This window comes from Botrytis porri (genome assembly GCF_014898465.1).
Source record: "Botrytis porri strain MUCL 3234 chromosome Unknown BPOR_003, whole genome shotgun sequence".
NCBI classification, from domain to species: Eukaryota; Fungi; Ascomycota; class Leotiomycetes; order Helotiales; family Sclerotiniaceae; genus Botrytis; species Botrytis porri.
In genome coordinates this window covers 345,750-360,376 of record NW_024066077.1, presented here as the reverse complement: position 1 = coordinate 360,376, position 14,627 = coordinate 345,750, and the positions used below count along the sequence as shown (strand labels likewise).

The 14,627-nt window shown below is 40.9% G+C and overlaps 4 protein-coding genes across 4 annotated transcripts; 3 read left to right on the top strand and 1 right to left on the bottom strand.

Moving 5' to 3' along the window:
* Window positions 1-618: 618 nt before the first annotated feature.
* On the bottom strand, window positions 619-2,328 carry EAF01_002205 (uncharacterized protein; the record flags this gene model as incomplete). The annotated part of the gene is made up of 1 exon (XM_038910456.1): window positions 619-2,328. One exon carries the CDS (start codon window positions 2,326-2,328, stop codon window positions 619-621), a length of 1,710 nt encoding a protein of 569 aa, XP_038773378.1.
* A 7,365-nt stretch (window positions 2,329-9,693) lies between these two features.
* EAF01_002204 (uncharacterized protein) lies at window positions 9,694-10,367 on the top strand (the record flags this gene model as incomplete). The annotated part of the gene is made up of 2 exons (XM_038910455.1): window positions 9,694-9,714; window positions 9,750-10,367. The coding sequence occupies 2 exons, from the start codon at window positions 9,694-9,696 to the stop codon at window positions 10,365-10,367; spliced, it is 639 nt and encodes a 212-aa protein (XP_038773377.1).
* Window positions 10,368-11,714: 1,347 nt separating this feature from the next.
* Window positions 11,715-13,344, top strand: EAF01_002203 (uncharacterized protein; the record flags this gene model as incomplete). Its single annotated transcript, XM_038910454.1, has 5 exons — window positions 11,715-11,733; window positions 12,193-12,566; window positions 12,700-12,713; window positions 12,748-12,980; window positions 13,070-13,344. The coding sequence occupies 5 exons, from the start codon at window positions 11,715-11,717 to the stop codon at window positions 13,342-13,344; spliced, it is 915 nt and encodes a 304-aa protein (XP_038773376.1).
* Window positions 13,345-13,644: 300 nt separating this feature from the next.
* Window positions 13,645-14,305, top strand: EAF01_002202 (uncharacterized protein; the record flags this gene model as incomplete). Its single annotated transcript, XM_038910453.1, has 2 exons — window positions 13,645-13,872; window positions 13,985-14,305. 2 exons carry the CDS (start codon window positions 13,645-13,647, stop codon window positions 14,303-14,305), a joined length of 549 nt encoding a protein of 182 aa, XP_038773375.1.
* Window positions 14,306-14,627: the final 322 nt, after the last annotated feature.

Genomic DNA, 14,627 nt, shown 5'->3' with positions numbered 1-14,627 from the left:
AAATATGAAATATGAAATATGAAATGATTATGAAACGAAACATGATATACAAGATATAGTGAATATAGAAGGTTGTATATAGTACACTTAAGCATTACATTTACATTTACATATACATTATATAACTTATACCGACTGTATAATGCATGATTAATGAATCGATTTCAGATATCGTCATGCCTATTCCTATTCCTATTCCTATACAGATTTCAGATTTCAGGAAATAACCTTAATGATTATAATATCTGGGGATATCGATACTTATTGCGCATTGTAGGTGCTGATTTGGAACTTGGAAGGGGAGTTTATTTTAAAGGCTGAATGTTGTGGTGTGCTGTATTGTATTATATTATTCGATACATGAAAATAATTTGTATTCATCAACTTTGACGTCGGTCACATAACATATTCTTTCTTCTTTTCTTTAAACATATTCATTCATTCATTACTATCTTGATTTTATTTTATTTTACAAAGCTTCTTCTGCATATACACAGTAGAAATGAAAGTAACAAAATTACAATTATATGTTAGTTCCTAAGCGCAAGTTCCTGATATATATACACAAATACACATAACCAGCAGCACACACAACACCCTATCCGTCACAAGACCATCTTATAATTTCGATTCATTAGTCCCATCGCCATTAACAGTCGTAGCATGACTCCCCTTCATCGGCGCCCCATTACTCTCATTGTGACTCAAACTAATTCCCTTCATCATATTCGCCGTTCGGTTCTTAGGATCCTTCGCCATACCATTATGAGTACCGCTGAAATTCATATCCGCGATACCTGGATATCCCTTGATACCCGTTGCTTTCTCAAGACGACTAGCTAGATCCTCGGAGACTTCGCGGAAAATGGCAATTTGGCGTTTAATAGCTTCTTCCTTTTTGCAGTTCGCCATGTGGCCGGAAATGTTACTGATGAAACGATCTTTGGCTCCATCATCGAAGACCTTCTCCCACAAGGCTCGTGGGGCTTTAAAATCTTCCTCGCGGATTTCAGAGAGGAAAGTGACAGCGTTACCGGTGAAGTGACCGTGGAGTTTCTCAGTATCGACTGTGCGTTCTCTGAAGCGGATGGGCTCGATAGAGGAGATGTAGTTAGGACGAGATCCCTGGTTGTAAAAAGCCATACCACCATCACGCTGGAAGTTGCCCATGCGGTAACTGGTGCGAGGAGCGTTGACGGGGAGTTGTTGGTAATTTACACCTACACGATGACGATGGGCATCTGGGTAGGAGAAGAGACGCGACTGAAGGACTGGATCCGCGGAGGGCTCGAGTCCTGGTACCAAGTGAGCGGGATTGTAAGCCACTTGTTCGATTTCGGCAAAGTAGTTAACTGCGTTCTCGTTGAGAGTGAGCTCTCCAACCTTGCGGAGTGGGAATTGCTTGTGTGGCCAGACGTGGGTAAGATCGAAGACGTTGATCTTTTCTTTCTCCCATAAGTCCTCGGCCTCCTTGGCTGTCATAGTTTGAACTTCGAGACTCCACTTTGGAAAATCACCCTTCTCGATTGCCTCATAAAGATCCTTTTGGGCGTAGTCTGGTGATTTTTCAGCAGACTCTTCTTGAGTGAAGAACTTAGTTCCTTGTTGAGAGATCATGTGGAATTGACAGTACACCCATTCACCAGCCTTATTGACAAGCTTAATGGTATGTCCAAAGTATCCATGCATGTGACGCCAGCCATCTGGAATGCCACGATCACCCATAAGAATCATGACTTGATGAACTGATTCTGGGTTCTGAGAAAGGTAATCCCAGAACATTGTTGAATCATCAGCGTGTGTGAGATGGGTGGCTGGATCACGCTTCTGAGTGTGAATGAAATGAGGGAACTTGGCTGGATCTCTCAAGAAGAAAACTGGTGTATTGTTGGCAACCAAATCCCAATTTCCCTCCTCAGTCTTGAACTTGACAGAAAATCCTCGTGGATCACGAGCACAATCATGCGAACCAGATTCACCACCAACAGTGGAAAATCTGACAGTGATTGGACACTCCTTGCCTTCTTGAAACATGTCTGCAAGACACAAGTCATCCAACCCATTTGTAGTTTTGTATACACCGTGAGCTCCACCACCCTTAGCATGTACAACACGCTCTGGGATTCGCTCGCGGTCAAAATGTGAAAGGAGATCGATCAGGTGAAAGTCTTGGAGGAGTAATGGTCCATTCTCGCCTACGCGTTGTGTCTCATATGGATGTGGCATTGGTACGCCGTTGGCAGTTGTATAAGTGACATCCTGAGACTTTGCACTTCTATCATCATGATAGTCGCGATATTGATCACCGGGAGCCTTGCGGGAGGACATAATGAATTATTGTGAAGATGAAATTGTAAATAATGGAAAGTAATTAGAATGTACAGATAGTAGTATAATGATAATAAACAAACAATCTCTAGACTCAATGGATAGATCCTGCCATATATGTACCGTGACGGCATTTTGCCTCGTACACCAAGAATCAATGACTTCATGACTTCATGAATGCGGGATGTGCAACAGAAATTCCTTGATTGGCTAAAGAGCATTAATTGGAATTGAGACCAAGCAAAATGATGCTTTTAGCGTTGACGCTTGCTTGCAATTCATGGAATGCGGAGACATTAGCCGCTAGTGATGAGGTACAACCATGATACCAACGATCGAGAACCTTTTGATTTCCAAACAAGAGTTACATAATCTGCCAGATCTTGGAACATTTTTAACATTCTTATTGACGCCTCTACACCTTGGAACAGAGCTATGCTGAATGCTCCAGTGTTCCTCAACAGTGGCCAACTCTACGATTCGTCAGCGCACTGTCTTTTTCCAAGCAAAGAACCTTATTAATAAACCGCAAACCGCAAATTCGGGATGTACACAGGAGATACTTCGCCTTCATCTAAGTAAGTTGAATTCATAACTGAGTGATGTACCGGTCGGTACCCGTGAGACTAATCCACTCTTCCAAGGTTCTCCTCAAAAGGTGGCAAAAAGGACGCGAACTCCCTATGAAAAGAAGAGCCTTCAAGATCGTAATCACAATTCCCATCCACAAGACGTTTCCGATATGGCGAATTCAAAGCCATCGTGTTAAACACCAAGCAACTCTTAGAAACTGCAAATAGCAAAAGAATACGAGTACGAATAAAGAAGGTTGAATGATACCTAATAATGCACTGGCTGTGAGAACAGAGAACAGAGAACAGATTTGGATTTTCCAAGCCTCATCGGAGATAAAACTCAAATTCAGATGTGGTGGCGAACCTTCCCCAGATTCTTGTAGATCGGGTGGGGCAACGTTAATAAAAGCATGATTTGATTAGGGTTAGTCAGCATTAACCTTATGAACATATACATATACATATACATATACATATACATATACATATACACATACATATACATATATACACATCCATCTACTGCCACCCTCACTCACAATTCACTTCAATATACCCGAGAATAGAAGGAGAGAACAATTTAGCTGCAAATTCTTCTCTTATTCCTATTCAGTACCAATACTTGACCAAGTAATCACCCCACAACCCACAGTTTACCTGCGATATCAAAGAAAAGGCATCATAGCTTCACATTCGACGACTACATCTATCACATACATCTCATAGAGGCAACAGCTCACAATTGTACACCCAAGCTACATCACCTACACAAGTCAAATAGCAACCCAGTCGGTACTTCTGACCTAGGTGCATATATTAATAACCCGTTTTCTCAATACCAATGAGTTTACGCAATGAGAGCCATGGGAAAGATTTCTCTACACATTTTTAATCTCACAACTTCTCGATCATCTAATGTAAGGTTAATTCCCCTCCTGTGTGTGTACTTATCATCTTCTAGTCGTGATACATGATTTTGATTGCTTATTCTATTTGTTCTGTACTCCACACCAAGGCTTAATGGGAACACTAAATGATGCCTACTCCTATTGTAATAGTAGTATCTTATATATGTGTCCTCATGATACTTTACAACTGTCTTTATCATAGCGTGTTCCACCATAATAAGTATGGCTGGTAAAGGAGTTTTGTTCCAGTGAAGCTCGACCAATCACGATTAGGGTATTTTGGCACCAACCAACGTAGTGAATTTGCTAACAAAGTAGCCAAAAATGGTGCCAAGCTTCTGGTATCTTTTCCTATATAAGGAACCTTTACCTCCTTATCTTTTCGTCTTATTTTTATTTCCTTTGCAAAATGGTATTGTTGGTATCTTGTGATACCAAGAAGGATTAACTTTGGAGAAGCATGTAAGTACAATTGAGTTGGTCATCTCTGTACCTTGTTCTATCCGAGCTGAGTTTGAATCTTTCCCACACCGTTCCTGTTCTTTCCAGTAATCTCTGCCATTATTTTGCCTCTGTTATTGCCTCCATTCAGCCCTTCATCAAGTCGCCTTGTTCTCAAAGAAGTCGCCAGTGGCATACAATGAGAGTCTCGCACCGACGATGGGGAAGTAGGATTTGCACTAAGCTATGTGAATCGACTGGATGCAAAGATTGAAACATTTCTGTCACGACAGTATTTAGTTTCGCAGCAATTTCAAGAGAGTGTGAAACAATCTTACCATATATCCGCTGTTATGCATACCTGAGAAGCACTGAGGGATGAGATACAATTCAACGGGTGCCTCCTTGCAGACCGGCAATGTCCATAACAATTCGACAATTCAATAACATGTGGCACTAATTCTCTGCCCTGTCGATACACGTTGGGAGGATCGATATTATGTAACTGCTTTTCATCAACTGTTAGCTATTGCGCACCCACAGTTCAAGTCGAACACCCCCCTCCCAAATGGTTGTGACATAATTCAATATTTGTGGTACATTTCGAGACGGTAGAAGGCAGAAAGCAAGGGAGGACCAACTTACTTCTCTGTGTTCTTTGAAACTCTGAAGAGTTGACAGACTCACACGGTTTGACTGTAGGTTTTGCGGAGCAATGATGATTTCTCTGAGCTCAGTTAGCCGTTGTCGGATTATTGAAGATTTGAGAAGTGTCCGTACTTTGAAGATGAAACACCTGCGAGAACTAGAATCTCGTGGGTAGGGTTTCGTGGGCGTCGTATCACTAGAGCTCCTAAGAGGTTATCGTGGGCATCATAAACTGTGTAAAAAAGGAGAAATAGAGCATAACAATTTTGTTTAAAATGTAGCCTTCAAGCATAAACCCCAATCCCGATGGCTCTAACTTTCGGACACAGAGACGGGAGAAGTCTGGCCCTAAGTTGCCTGAGGCAATTTATTCTTGGATCTGCTGGGAGCCCCGCGAGAACTCAAATCTCGTGGGTATTTCGTCGTGTATTATGTTTCTGAGATCCGTAATAAGAATCAATGGGCTTTTCCCCACTGGGGTTTATTTGTGGGGCTTTTGGAATTTGCATAGGAACACACGGAGAATTGAAGTCTCAAGTGTAGACCGGCATCAATAATTGGAATCAACGTACCTCAATTGTGTTTTTCCCAGTTGAGAGTTTATGGGAACCTTTGAACCTTTCTCAGAGGGGTCTTCGAGAATTGAAACTTAGAGGTTAGGGTTTATTGACATTTATGTGGGGAAGAACGTATTTCAATGAGCTATGATGAAGAAGTTGACCATGTGCCACGAATAATCTGAGCCATGTCGACAATATATGTTATTGGATGATGATGAAATGATGAAGGGAGAATGAAAAGAAGGGATGGATGTTAGAGGTTTGTTGGTGATGAGTGTTGAGAAAATGGTGTGATGAGTAAGAAGAAGAAGAGAAAGAAGAAGAAGAAGAGGAAGTGAGAATTTATTGAGAGAAAACCCAAGTAGGGGATACTAAACTATCTGCTATCTCGCTCGTACAACTTTGCATGGTCGTGTTTTTCTTAAGTGAGGATGCGATTGACTAGTTTGAACTTTGTTCACGATTTGATTTTGAAATGGCAGGAGTGACGGACCGCGATGGGAAGACCGGGAAATCCACAACCATATCTAATTTCAAGATTCTGAAAAAGGGGCAAGAACAACCGCTAATTCGTTTCTATCATTTAGGTACATCCTGAGAGACAAAATCATGACCTCCGAGGTGATTGGCACGCAGAATATGTTTTTACGCAGATGAGATGCTGTGATATTCATCAATCATTTGTAAGGGGCTCTGGGTTTGAGAAGTACTACCGTCTTTGACTTCTACAGTCAATTAACTGACTTGAAATTAGTACAAATAATACTTCACATGAATACCGTGTTGAACGGACGGAATTTCAAAAACGACTACGATGACTATCTACCCTCACCCCATTATACACAGACTTCCAAAGGACAAATATCAAAATCGATGTAAGAACCCATCCCTAACTAAAAGTTTTACAACAGATTCCTAACTTTTCAACACCATATCGACGCTCTGTACTGAGAAAAAAATAATTTGAGCGATTATTTTAAGCGAGAATGTCACGGGGGAAAAGGGGATTTTGGTGTTCGAGTGTGCGGTTGAGTTATATGGGGTAGAATATTTACTATGGGTTTCTCTACTTTGAATGTGTCGATCTATTGAGAGTATATATATATATATATTATGGTAAGCGTTTAATGGAGATTAATGTTGAAGTTATAAGATTGATATTGCGTATCGTTTTGTCTAACTAGGAATTCTAGAGATGATTCATGTGTCTTTAATATTAACATAAGTAACGAGCTTCCCGCCCACACACCCGATTGAGTTATATATACAATTGGATCTTTGATATGTCGGTATCTGTAATCATCTCTTCTAATTCGGAGACTTTACAATCTTGAAATTATTGCCATAGCCTCCTCTCTTAAATGACCGTGACCCCCTGCCCCCCAAACATCTTTGCGATATAACATCAATCCCTCAATAACAGCCCAGCCAATAATCATCTAATACTGGATTCTCTTAAATAGAGATGATGTCAATTCGAGATAACCTAATATCTTGAATCCATCCCCGGAGTTCCGAGCAGGCTCAATCTCATAACTATTCGTTTCCTAATGCATACCATATTTGCACCTAGAATTTCGAGAAAATATAGAGTATAAAATACAAATTTTGAAGAATAAGGAATATTGGGTCCAAAATTAGTGATGTGGTTAGAGATATTAATAATGCCCTTTACCCTGAGCGGAGGTCCCGGCCAACGACAGGTCAACCCTTTGCGGGACTCCGCGTCCGGTTCACTCGCAACTCAAAATATGGAGAGAAATGTGCAGAAATCATCGCTACTAATGAAAAAATGAGATATGGAAAACAATAAGCAAAGCTTGTTGGACTATAACTTCCGTAGATTCTTCTATATTTTTGCCTCTTATTTATCACAACAATTAACTATCCTCGAAACAGCATCGGAACGCTGCAGTAAAGAGCTTCCAAGGCACGCACCGTCTAGTTTTGGTACCGCCAACATCAACCAATCCATGGATCTTCAATAGATGTGCAACAAAACACACTCAGTTCTCGAAAATTTGCTGGAACTGTACTGACGGTTAGCATGACTGGTTTTTTCCAGACTTGATTTCTTGCAATGCCCCACTTGGAGCTAAATCTCAGAGTGGTTATCTTTTAAAACTAGTGCCCATTTGATCCAAGATTAACCCCGCGTGAAATCGATGGTATTTTGCCTTGATTTCTACCTCCAGGTGTCTGAATCCTGACAGGAGTGAATGTCGAATTTTTTTATAGGAAAAAATGTACAGAGCTATTTCAACATACATATTTCATCAGAAACGATGGAAGTACTCAACATTTCGACAATCTTCAGCATGGATTCAACTTGAGAATGAAAATCAAGATGAAAAAATCCATTGCTCAAAAGGAATTCAACGATTTTGGAACATCAGCTCAGAATAAGGAATTGGTCGCCGAATGTTACAGCCGTTGTTGAAGGACCTTGAAAATATCAGGTCCATTTTGTCCTCCTCATAAGTCCAATTGCAGTTCGACGACCAAACGGAGTTAATCCCTGAATCCAGTCTGAACGACCAAAGAGTTTGAGATCTCAAAATTATTTTTAATTAAAGGAATAATGAAGTCGATTGATGCATTTCCTTAGATGCAGAATCTACAGGACATTAGAAGGCAGACTTAGCGTTAAACAGTAAGCATATAATACTATGGAAATCACACATCTTACCATTCTGTTTCCCTAATTAAATTTCTTCAAAAGACTTCTATTGATTGTTTAGGTTTGTTTTTCGTCCCATCATGAAGATCAAAATGACGTTGAGAGGATATCCTGGCTTGGTCTTGATGATCTTGGCTCCGTCACCTCACTAGTGAATAGCAAACTCGCTAGACCATTTTTCGCTAAAATCTGCTTTGTGGGATTCGTGTCACCACACTGCACTTTTACTTCCTTATATCGAATAAAGGGACCAAATTCAAATGAAGACATATCAAAGACACCATTAGCAGGAATGACTCATATTGGTTCCTTCGATCTCAGACACGCCGATTTGAACACAACAATGCCTTGGTTAAGTAGCGAACTTTAGTATATACGAAACCACAAAGATTGTTATGATATCACATGGGTATTTGGGAGCTACTCTGGATGGAAATATCTAGCCGGTTTCTGGATGAATCTCAGTGGGACAAGCTTTCTAATTATGATGGTATCATGCGTTTTGTATGTAATGATCTGACATTGGAAATGTATGGATCCTGTTGAGAAAGCAGTGATAAGTAAACAGGAAGAGGTAAATTCAGTCCCGGAAAAGGACATTTTACCTGAACTTGGAGTTACAATCAAAGGGTCATTTGAAAGGTTATTCAGCAGTAAATGGCGTTCAGAACCATTGACTCTCGGATTTTGCATTACATTCGTCACTGTCTTATGGAAAATTGTAAAATTATACAATGTAATGCACAGGGGATCTTGATCACGATCTTTTATGGCTGGATTGTAGAATTATGTTTCATAAAATTTCATTCTACATGATGAGTATCAGCTTAGAAACCCATTCAATTATCCTCATCAGGCACGAACACCTTTCAGTCCAAGTAAATGGAAAGATTTATCAAATATGAATGTTGGTGACAATTTTTCCAAGAGTCTTAGATACCCAATCCGATTCTAGTATTCTACTACTGATAGATCAAAGGATTATAATACCATTCTTAAGCCCGGGAAAAGAAGGTATTTTGCTACCCTCTTGAATTAGAATGCAGCAACTTCTGTTTTTAGTATTGAGTATTCGAAAGAAAAATTATTTTCCGCTAGTTCACATGCATTGGGTGCTTCTTGAGGAAGGTGCGGACTGTTTATCCACCCTTCCATTTCTTCACAACAACTCACGCCCTTCATTTTATGGTGCCGCCTATCTTCAGTCGTGGAATTTGCTTTCTTCCAAAATCCCCTTGATTATATGAAACTTTTTGTTTCATAATAATTGCCACGAGGAAAACCATTCCCGAGTCTGCCAGACCATCAAATTAATCGGACTTCACTCTTCACAATCCATTACATCCTGTTAAATTTCCCTTCCACGATATGCGAGATATGTCAGGAGAGATTATCCAAAACACCGTTTAAACAATGTTTTCACTGGATAGGTGTCATTTTGAGTCTTCTCATATACTTCATCCCGTGTTTGATTTTTTACCATTGTAAGCATTTTCTCTTCCCAGTCTATACGGTCGAAATGAGCTCTTGCAAAAGTTGTATCGTATCAACAAATGTCCAACCAAAATCTCAAGGTATTCATCAACACACCATTCGCTCAGTTCCCTAGCTCAGATCCAATACCTATATTGAAAAACATCACACGTCTTGGTCCCGTGATTTCGAACATCTCAATGTAGCACCATGGCTATGTGCATTCATCGACGGAGCTGGTCCTATTCGTCACAACCCCTCGGAATTGGACTGCAATGATGCTACACGGATGTATCAAACATATACTGGCTGGATTAGTCTGGCTTATGTTACAATCAGCTTCGGTGAAGGGTTTTTCGTACTATGGCTCATGACAGGCATTTTGTATGAGTGCGTATTTAATCGGAAGTGCCCATGCGACAAGAGTTGTGGAGTTAGTCTAAATGCAAGCGAAGAAGTAGGCCAGAAATCGAATGTTCGAAAACACGAGATGACATCTCGGGATGCGAGCGAGGAAGAAAAAGGACAGATATCTTTAGTCGGCTTACGATACGACAACGAGAACAAAATTAGGGAGAAATGCTTCGTTGAATTCATACTGAATGTGTTCTGGAGTAATCGGTGGACAGATCCTACATTTTTGCTCTTTACTATTCAGAACCTGTGCATATACTGGTTCTGTTCCATAATTGCATGCGTGTTGATCTCGTTCGTCGTATCCAAGGCTTTAGATAGGTTAAGTCGGAAAAGTTAGAGTTTGCAAACAATCAGTCGGGGACTGTAGGTACAAAAGGGTTCATGTGGTATAACTAGCGTATTCACTTAGTATTAAGTCTCCAATCATTCTACATGAGTTACTTGGAAGTCCCAGATGAACTCAGCCACTGCTCAACCTGTTCAAGGCAACCCTGAAGTTGTGCCAAACAAGCAAATATTTCCCTATTTTGATCTAATCTAATCTCGAACTACCGGCATGACTATGTCGACGGTCTCTTCAACCTGCATGATTAATTGGAAGAATTTAGAGTCCCTCAAATTTCCAGAAAACGACAGTACGCCGATACAACATGAGATTTCATCAAAAATTTCCAAACTGCATTGATATATCTAAATTGCCCATGATTTCAGCTAGAAGGCATTCGATGCACTGTCCAAATCGGACTTATGGCAAAGTGAAAGCTCCAATATCACTTCTCACAATAGCTGTAAGAATCCAGAAGTATCTATAAAAGAATTGATGTGCAGTGCTTACAATCGGTGAGCCGGGCTATGTAGTTGAATCGAGTAAATTGTAAATTAGATTGAGCTGTGTAATATCAAATGATGGCCCATCACTGATTGATTTGAGTTAGTTTTTTCAAATTTTTATAGATTGGTTCAAATTCTCTGAACGGTGAATTATGGGCACTTGTCTCCTCTAGTCAATAGATGAACCGGGTCATAAGTGACCCAATAGTCTTTCGTAGGGGATGCAAATATGACTTCCACGTCCTTGTGGTGATACACAATTCTTTTTCAATATTCCAATTATCTAGGATTATGTTCAAGAATGGCAAGCCAAAGGAGAGGACCGACATTGAAGATACACCTCACTTCTTCACGAACATAGGTAGCTGGTGTCGGCTAATAGAAGCACACTTCGAGGATATGGAAGTAACACAGGTCATTTTCAGGCTGAGCCACCTTGTTGAAGAGTTCCCCTCTGTGATTTTCTACACACTATTCCGTAGAAAATATGCAACTCTGAAGCTAGATGCACGTACCACAAGATGATAAACTACAAGAGAACTAAATTGATTCCCTTAGCATGAGAGTTGCGTACTTTCTGGCCGCATTAGTAGACCAATCAACTTCCCAAATAGTTGGGTAGACAGCTAATTGAATGAATCTCTCTCTTTCCTGCCTTTCACAACTGTGGGGGGAGTCGATGCATAGGCCATTTAGCCTCGAGCTAGCTCCAGCAAGCGAGTTCCTCATACGCATCAGGAGTGCCGAGTGAGCCTGACGCGAATAAGCGATGTATGATCGTCACTAATAGCGTCTTGGCATGGATTTACACAGGGTATGCGGACGAAGAAATGTAAGTGAAACTTTTTGGAACATGTCGTTTGCTCTTTTAGGTAAACAACAGATGAAATGAAGAGGATCATGGATACACACACTTCAATCTAACCAGAGCATGGCAAATGTCTACGGGGCGGTCCACAAGCTCCGGTAGTTCTGGCTTACTCTCTTTTTTGTGGATGAGGTGTATAAATGGACAATATAAGTATTGCGAACCATGCTCCCCGGATACACGTTATAGCGATAACTGTCGTCATTTTTGTTGACGTTGACGCTCGATGCTCGGGATTTTGATATTGGGGTTGCGCGGCATGTAATCATGGCCCTAGTTGAACTTTTGCTATGTGGAATATAAGTTTGGGGTCATTGGCATGGAGAATATGTATCATCACACACAAACTCTACGTTTATTTCAACAAACCAAGGCAGGATGCGCTCTTCAACTTCCTACCTACCGCTGGCAGCTAGCTTGCTACAGCATCCTCTCTTTATTGCCAACTGGGGAACAGTGTAAGGAAAAGCCGTACTCAACATTTCCGTTGCCTCATATGTTCCAAATTGGGCCGACGTATCTTTCTTTGGTGGAATTCCCTTCGGTACCTCTACCGGCGGAGCAAATCGATGGGCACCATCAAAACCCGCATTTCCATGGAATGGTACACTCGATGCTTCGGACTTTGGCCCGATCTGTCCTACGTCCAACATGGCTCTTACTCAATATGATATGAGTGAGGATTGTTTGACTCTTAATATTTGGACCCCTGCCACTTCCAGCGATGAGAAGCTGCCTGTTGCTTTTTGGAGTTATGGAGATGGAACAGCGCCTCATCAGTCTCAGTTCAACGGAGGAGGTATGGCTGGAAAGGGTAATGTTTTTGTCACCCACAACGTAAGTCATTTGGATTCTTTGGTTTATCAATCCTATCCCAATGTTTGTGATTAGAGTCTTCCAAAAGATCGATCCATTTAGTTAGTATCTAGAAGGTATAGCTAGGAGGGTAAAGCTAATTATTAAATCTTAGATAGTACCGAAACGGTATGTTGGGATTTTTAGCTGACTCCCGTCTCAGTGAAGAATCTAGCAACAGCACTGCAGGTAGTAATTCTACCGGTGATTGGGGAGTTCTTCACCAATCCCTCGCCATTGAATGGGTCCACGAGAACATTGCCACTTTTGGAGGTGATCCCAATCACATCACCGTAATGGGACAATCTTTCGGATCCGCTGCTACCTACCACATTGTCAACAGTAACCTCACAGCCGACAACGGTATCGTAGGTGCTATATCCGAGTCTGGTGTACGTTCACCAAACGATGTTTATACCAGCTACATTGCGCTCTCATATTTCAATCAAACCGCTGCTGAAGCTCTTGGAGCCGAAGCTTTTGAGGCCTCAATGTCACAACTGTCGAAGAAGCTCGAGCACTAACATATGAAACCATCATTGCGAACACTGGAGCTCAAGATCAACAAGTTAAGCCTGTACTTGATTACCATGCCATCCCCGAGAAATCCATCGAAACACTCCGCGACGGAGCCGGAAACCCCGTTCCATATATTATTGGAGGACATTCAGATGAATACGGTGTATCCGACACCTTCACAACCACTGCCGCCGATTATGCCGCCGGTAATTATGGCGATTATGCTGATGAGTTTACCTAGCTTCATGGCTAGAAGAACCCATACAAGAATACAAACTCTGCGATTTTAGGAGATACAGGTCAGCAGACCACGAGAATTACCATCACTAAACTCTCCACCATAACCAATTAGTCCAACTACATAGTCTCGAGCTAATTACTCCCAAATCATCATTATAAAATCTATTCTCATCCCAAACTTTGACTTCCTGCAAAAGAATTTCGTCCAAATCCCCTTGTGAAATCCAACATCTCATTTTCCCCATCAACTCCATTTCTCAATATTCAAGCCAGTGAGAAAGAATCAAAGCCATTTATTACAATGACGAAAGATCAACTCCCAGTCTTTAATGACGAGAAGCAAGACATAATCTGCAACAAATGTCTTGCTGAAGCCAAAAAAGTCAAGATGGATTCAGATATCACAATTCACACCCACAAACCCGATTCCGTCTCGTCTAAAGCCATTCGCTACCCAAAATATTATACTACAGAAATATGTATCTTATCCCTGATCGTCATGACTCCTTCTCTATTAATCTGTCTTCTCGTACGTGAACCATCCCAAATATCCACGATTCCCATCTCCCTAATCCATCAAGAAACAGATCTCTCTCTTACCCAGCTAAAATATAGCCAACCACCACGACAATTCTACCCAGATCATCTATCAAACAATCACTCATTCCGAAAGCTGGAATTCCAAGACCAAATATCATCCTCTGAGATACACACTCAGAGAATCTCAGTTTTCTCCCACACAAATCGAATGGGGAAATAAATATGTGTTACCCTCAACACGATTTATCTTTTCAGCCGTCATATGGGAGGAATGGGTTCTGGGCTCTTGTTTTGGCGCCATATTGATGATGACTATGATAATGGTGCTCCTCATCAATATTCACATGCGAGGATATTTTAAAGCGCGTCAATTGGATGACGGTGAAAATATGGGCGCTGGAGAGAAGAATGTATGGTGTTGATCTATCGCAAAAGTGGTTTCTTCCGACGAATTTCATTTTACAAGCTATCGTAATACATTTGATGATGATAAATTTCATATGTGTTGTATTGCGATATCCAAGGGCAATAAGTTATCATTTTCTCAGAACTCAGAACTAGATGTTGTCTCCAGCCAGAGAGTGGAGACTTTGAATTATCATACAACTTTTCAAAAGATGGTTTTATTTTTGAGTCTCTTTTTTCAAGACGACCATAGCTAGGCTGGTTGGTGTCACTATTTTCAGGGAAAGGTAGAAGAGAATCCTTTCCAGCATACGAGTGAATCTCCCAAAGATCCTCCAA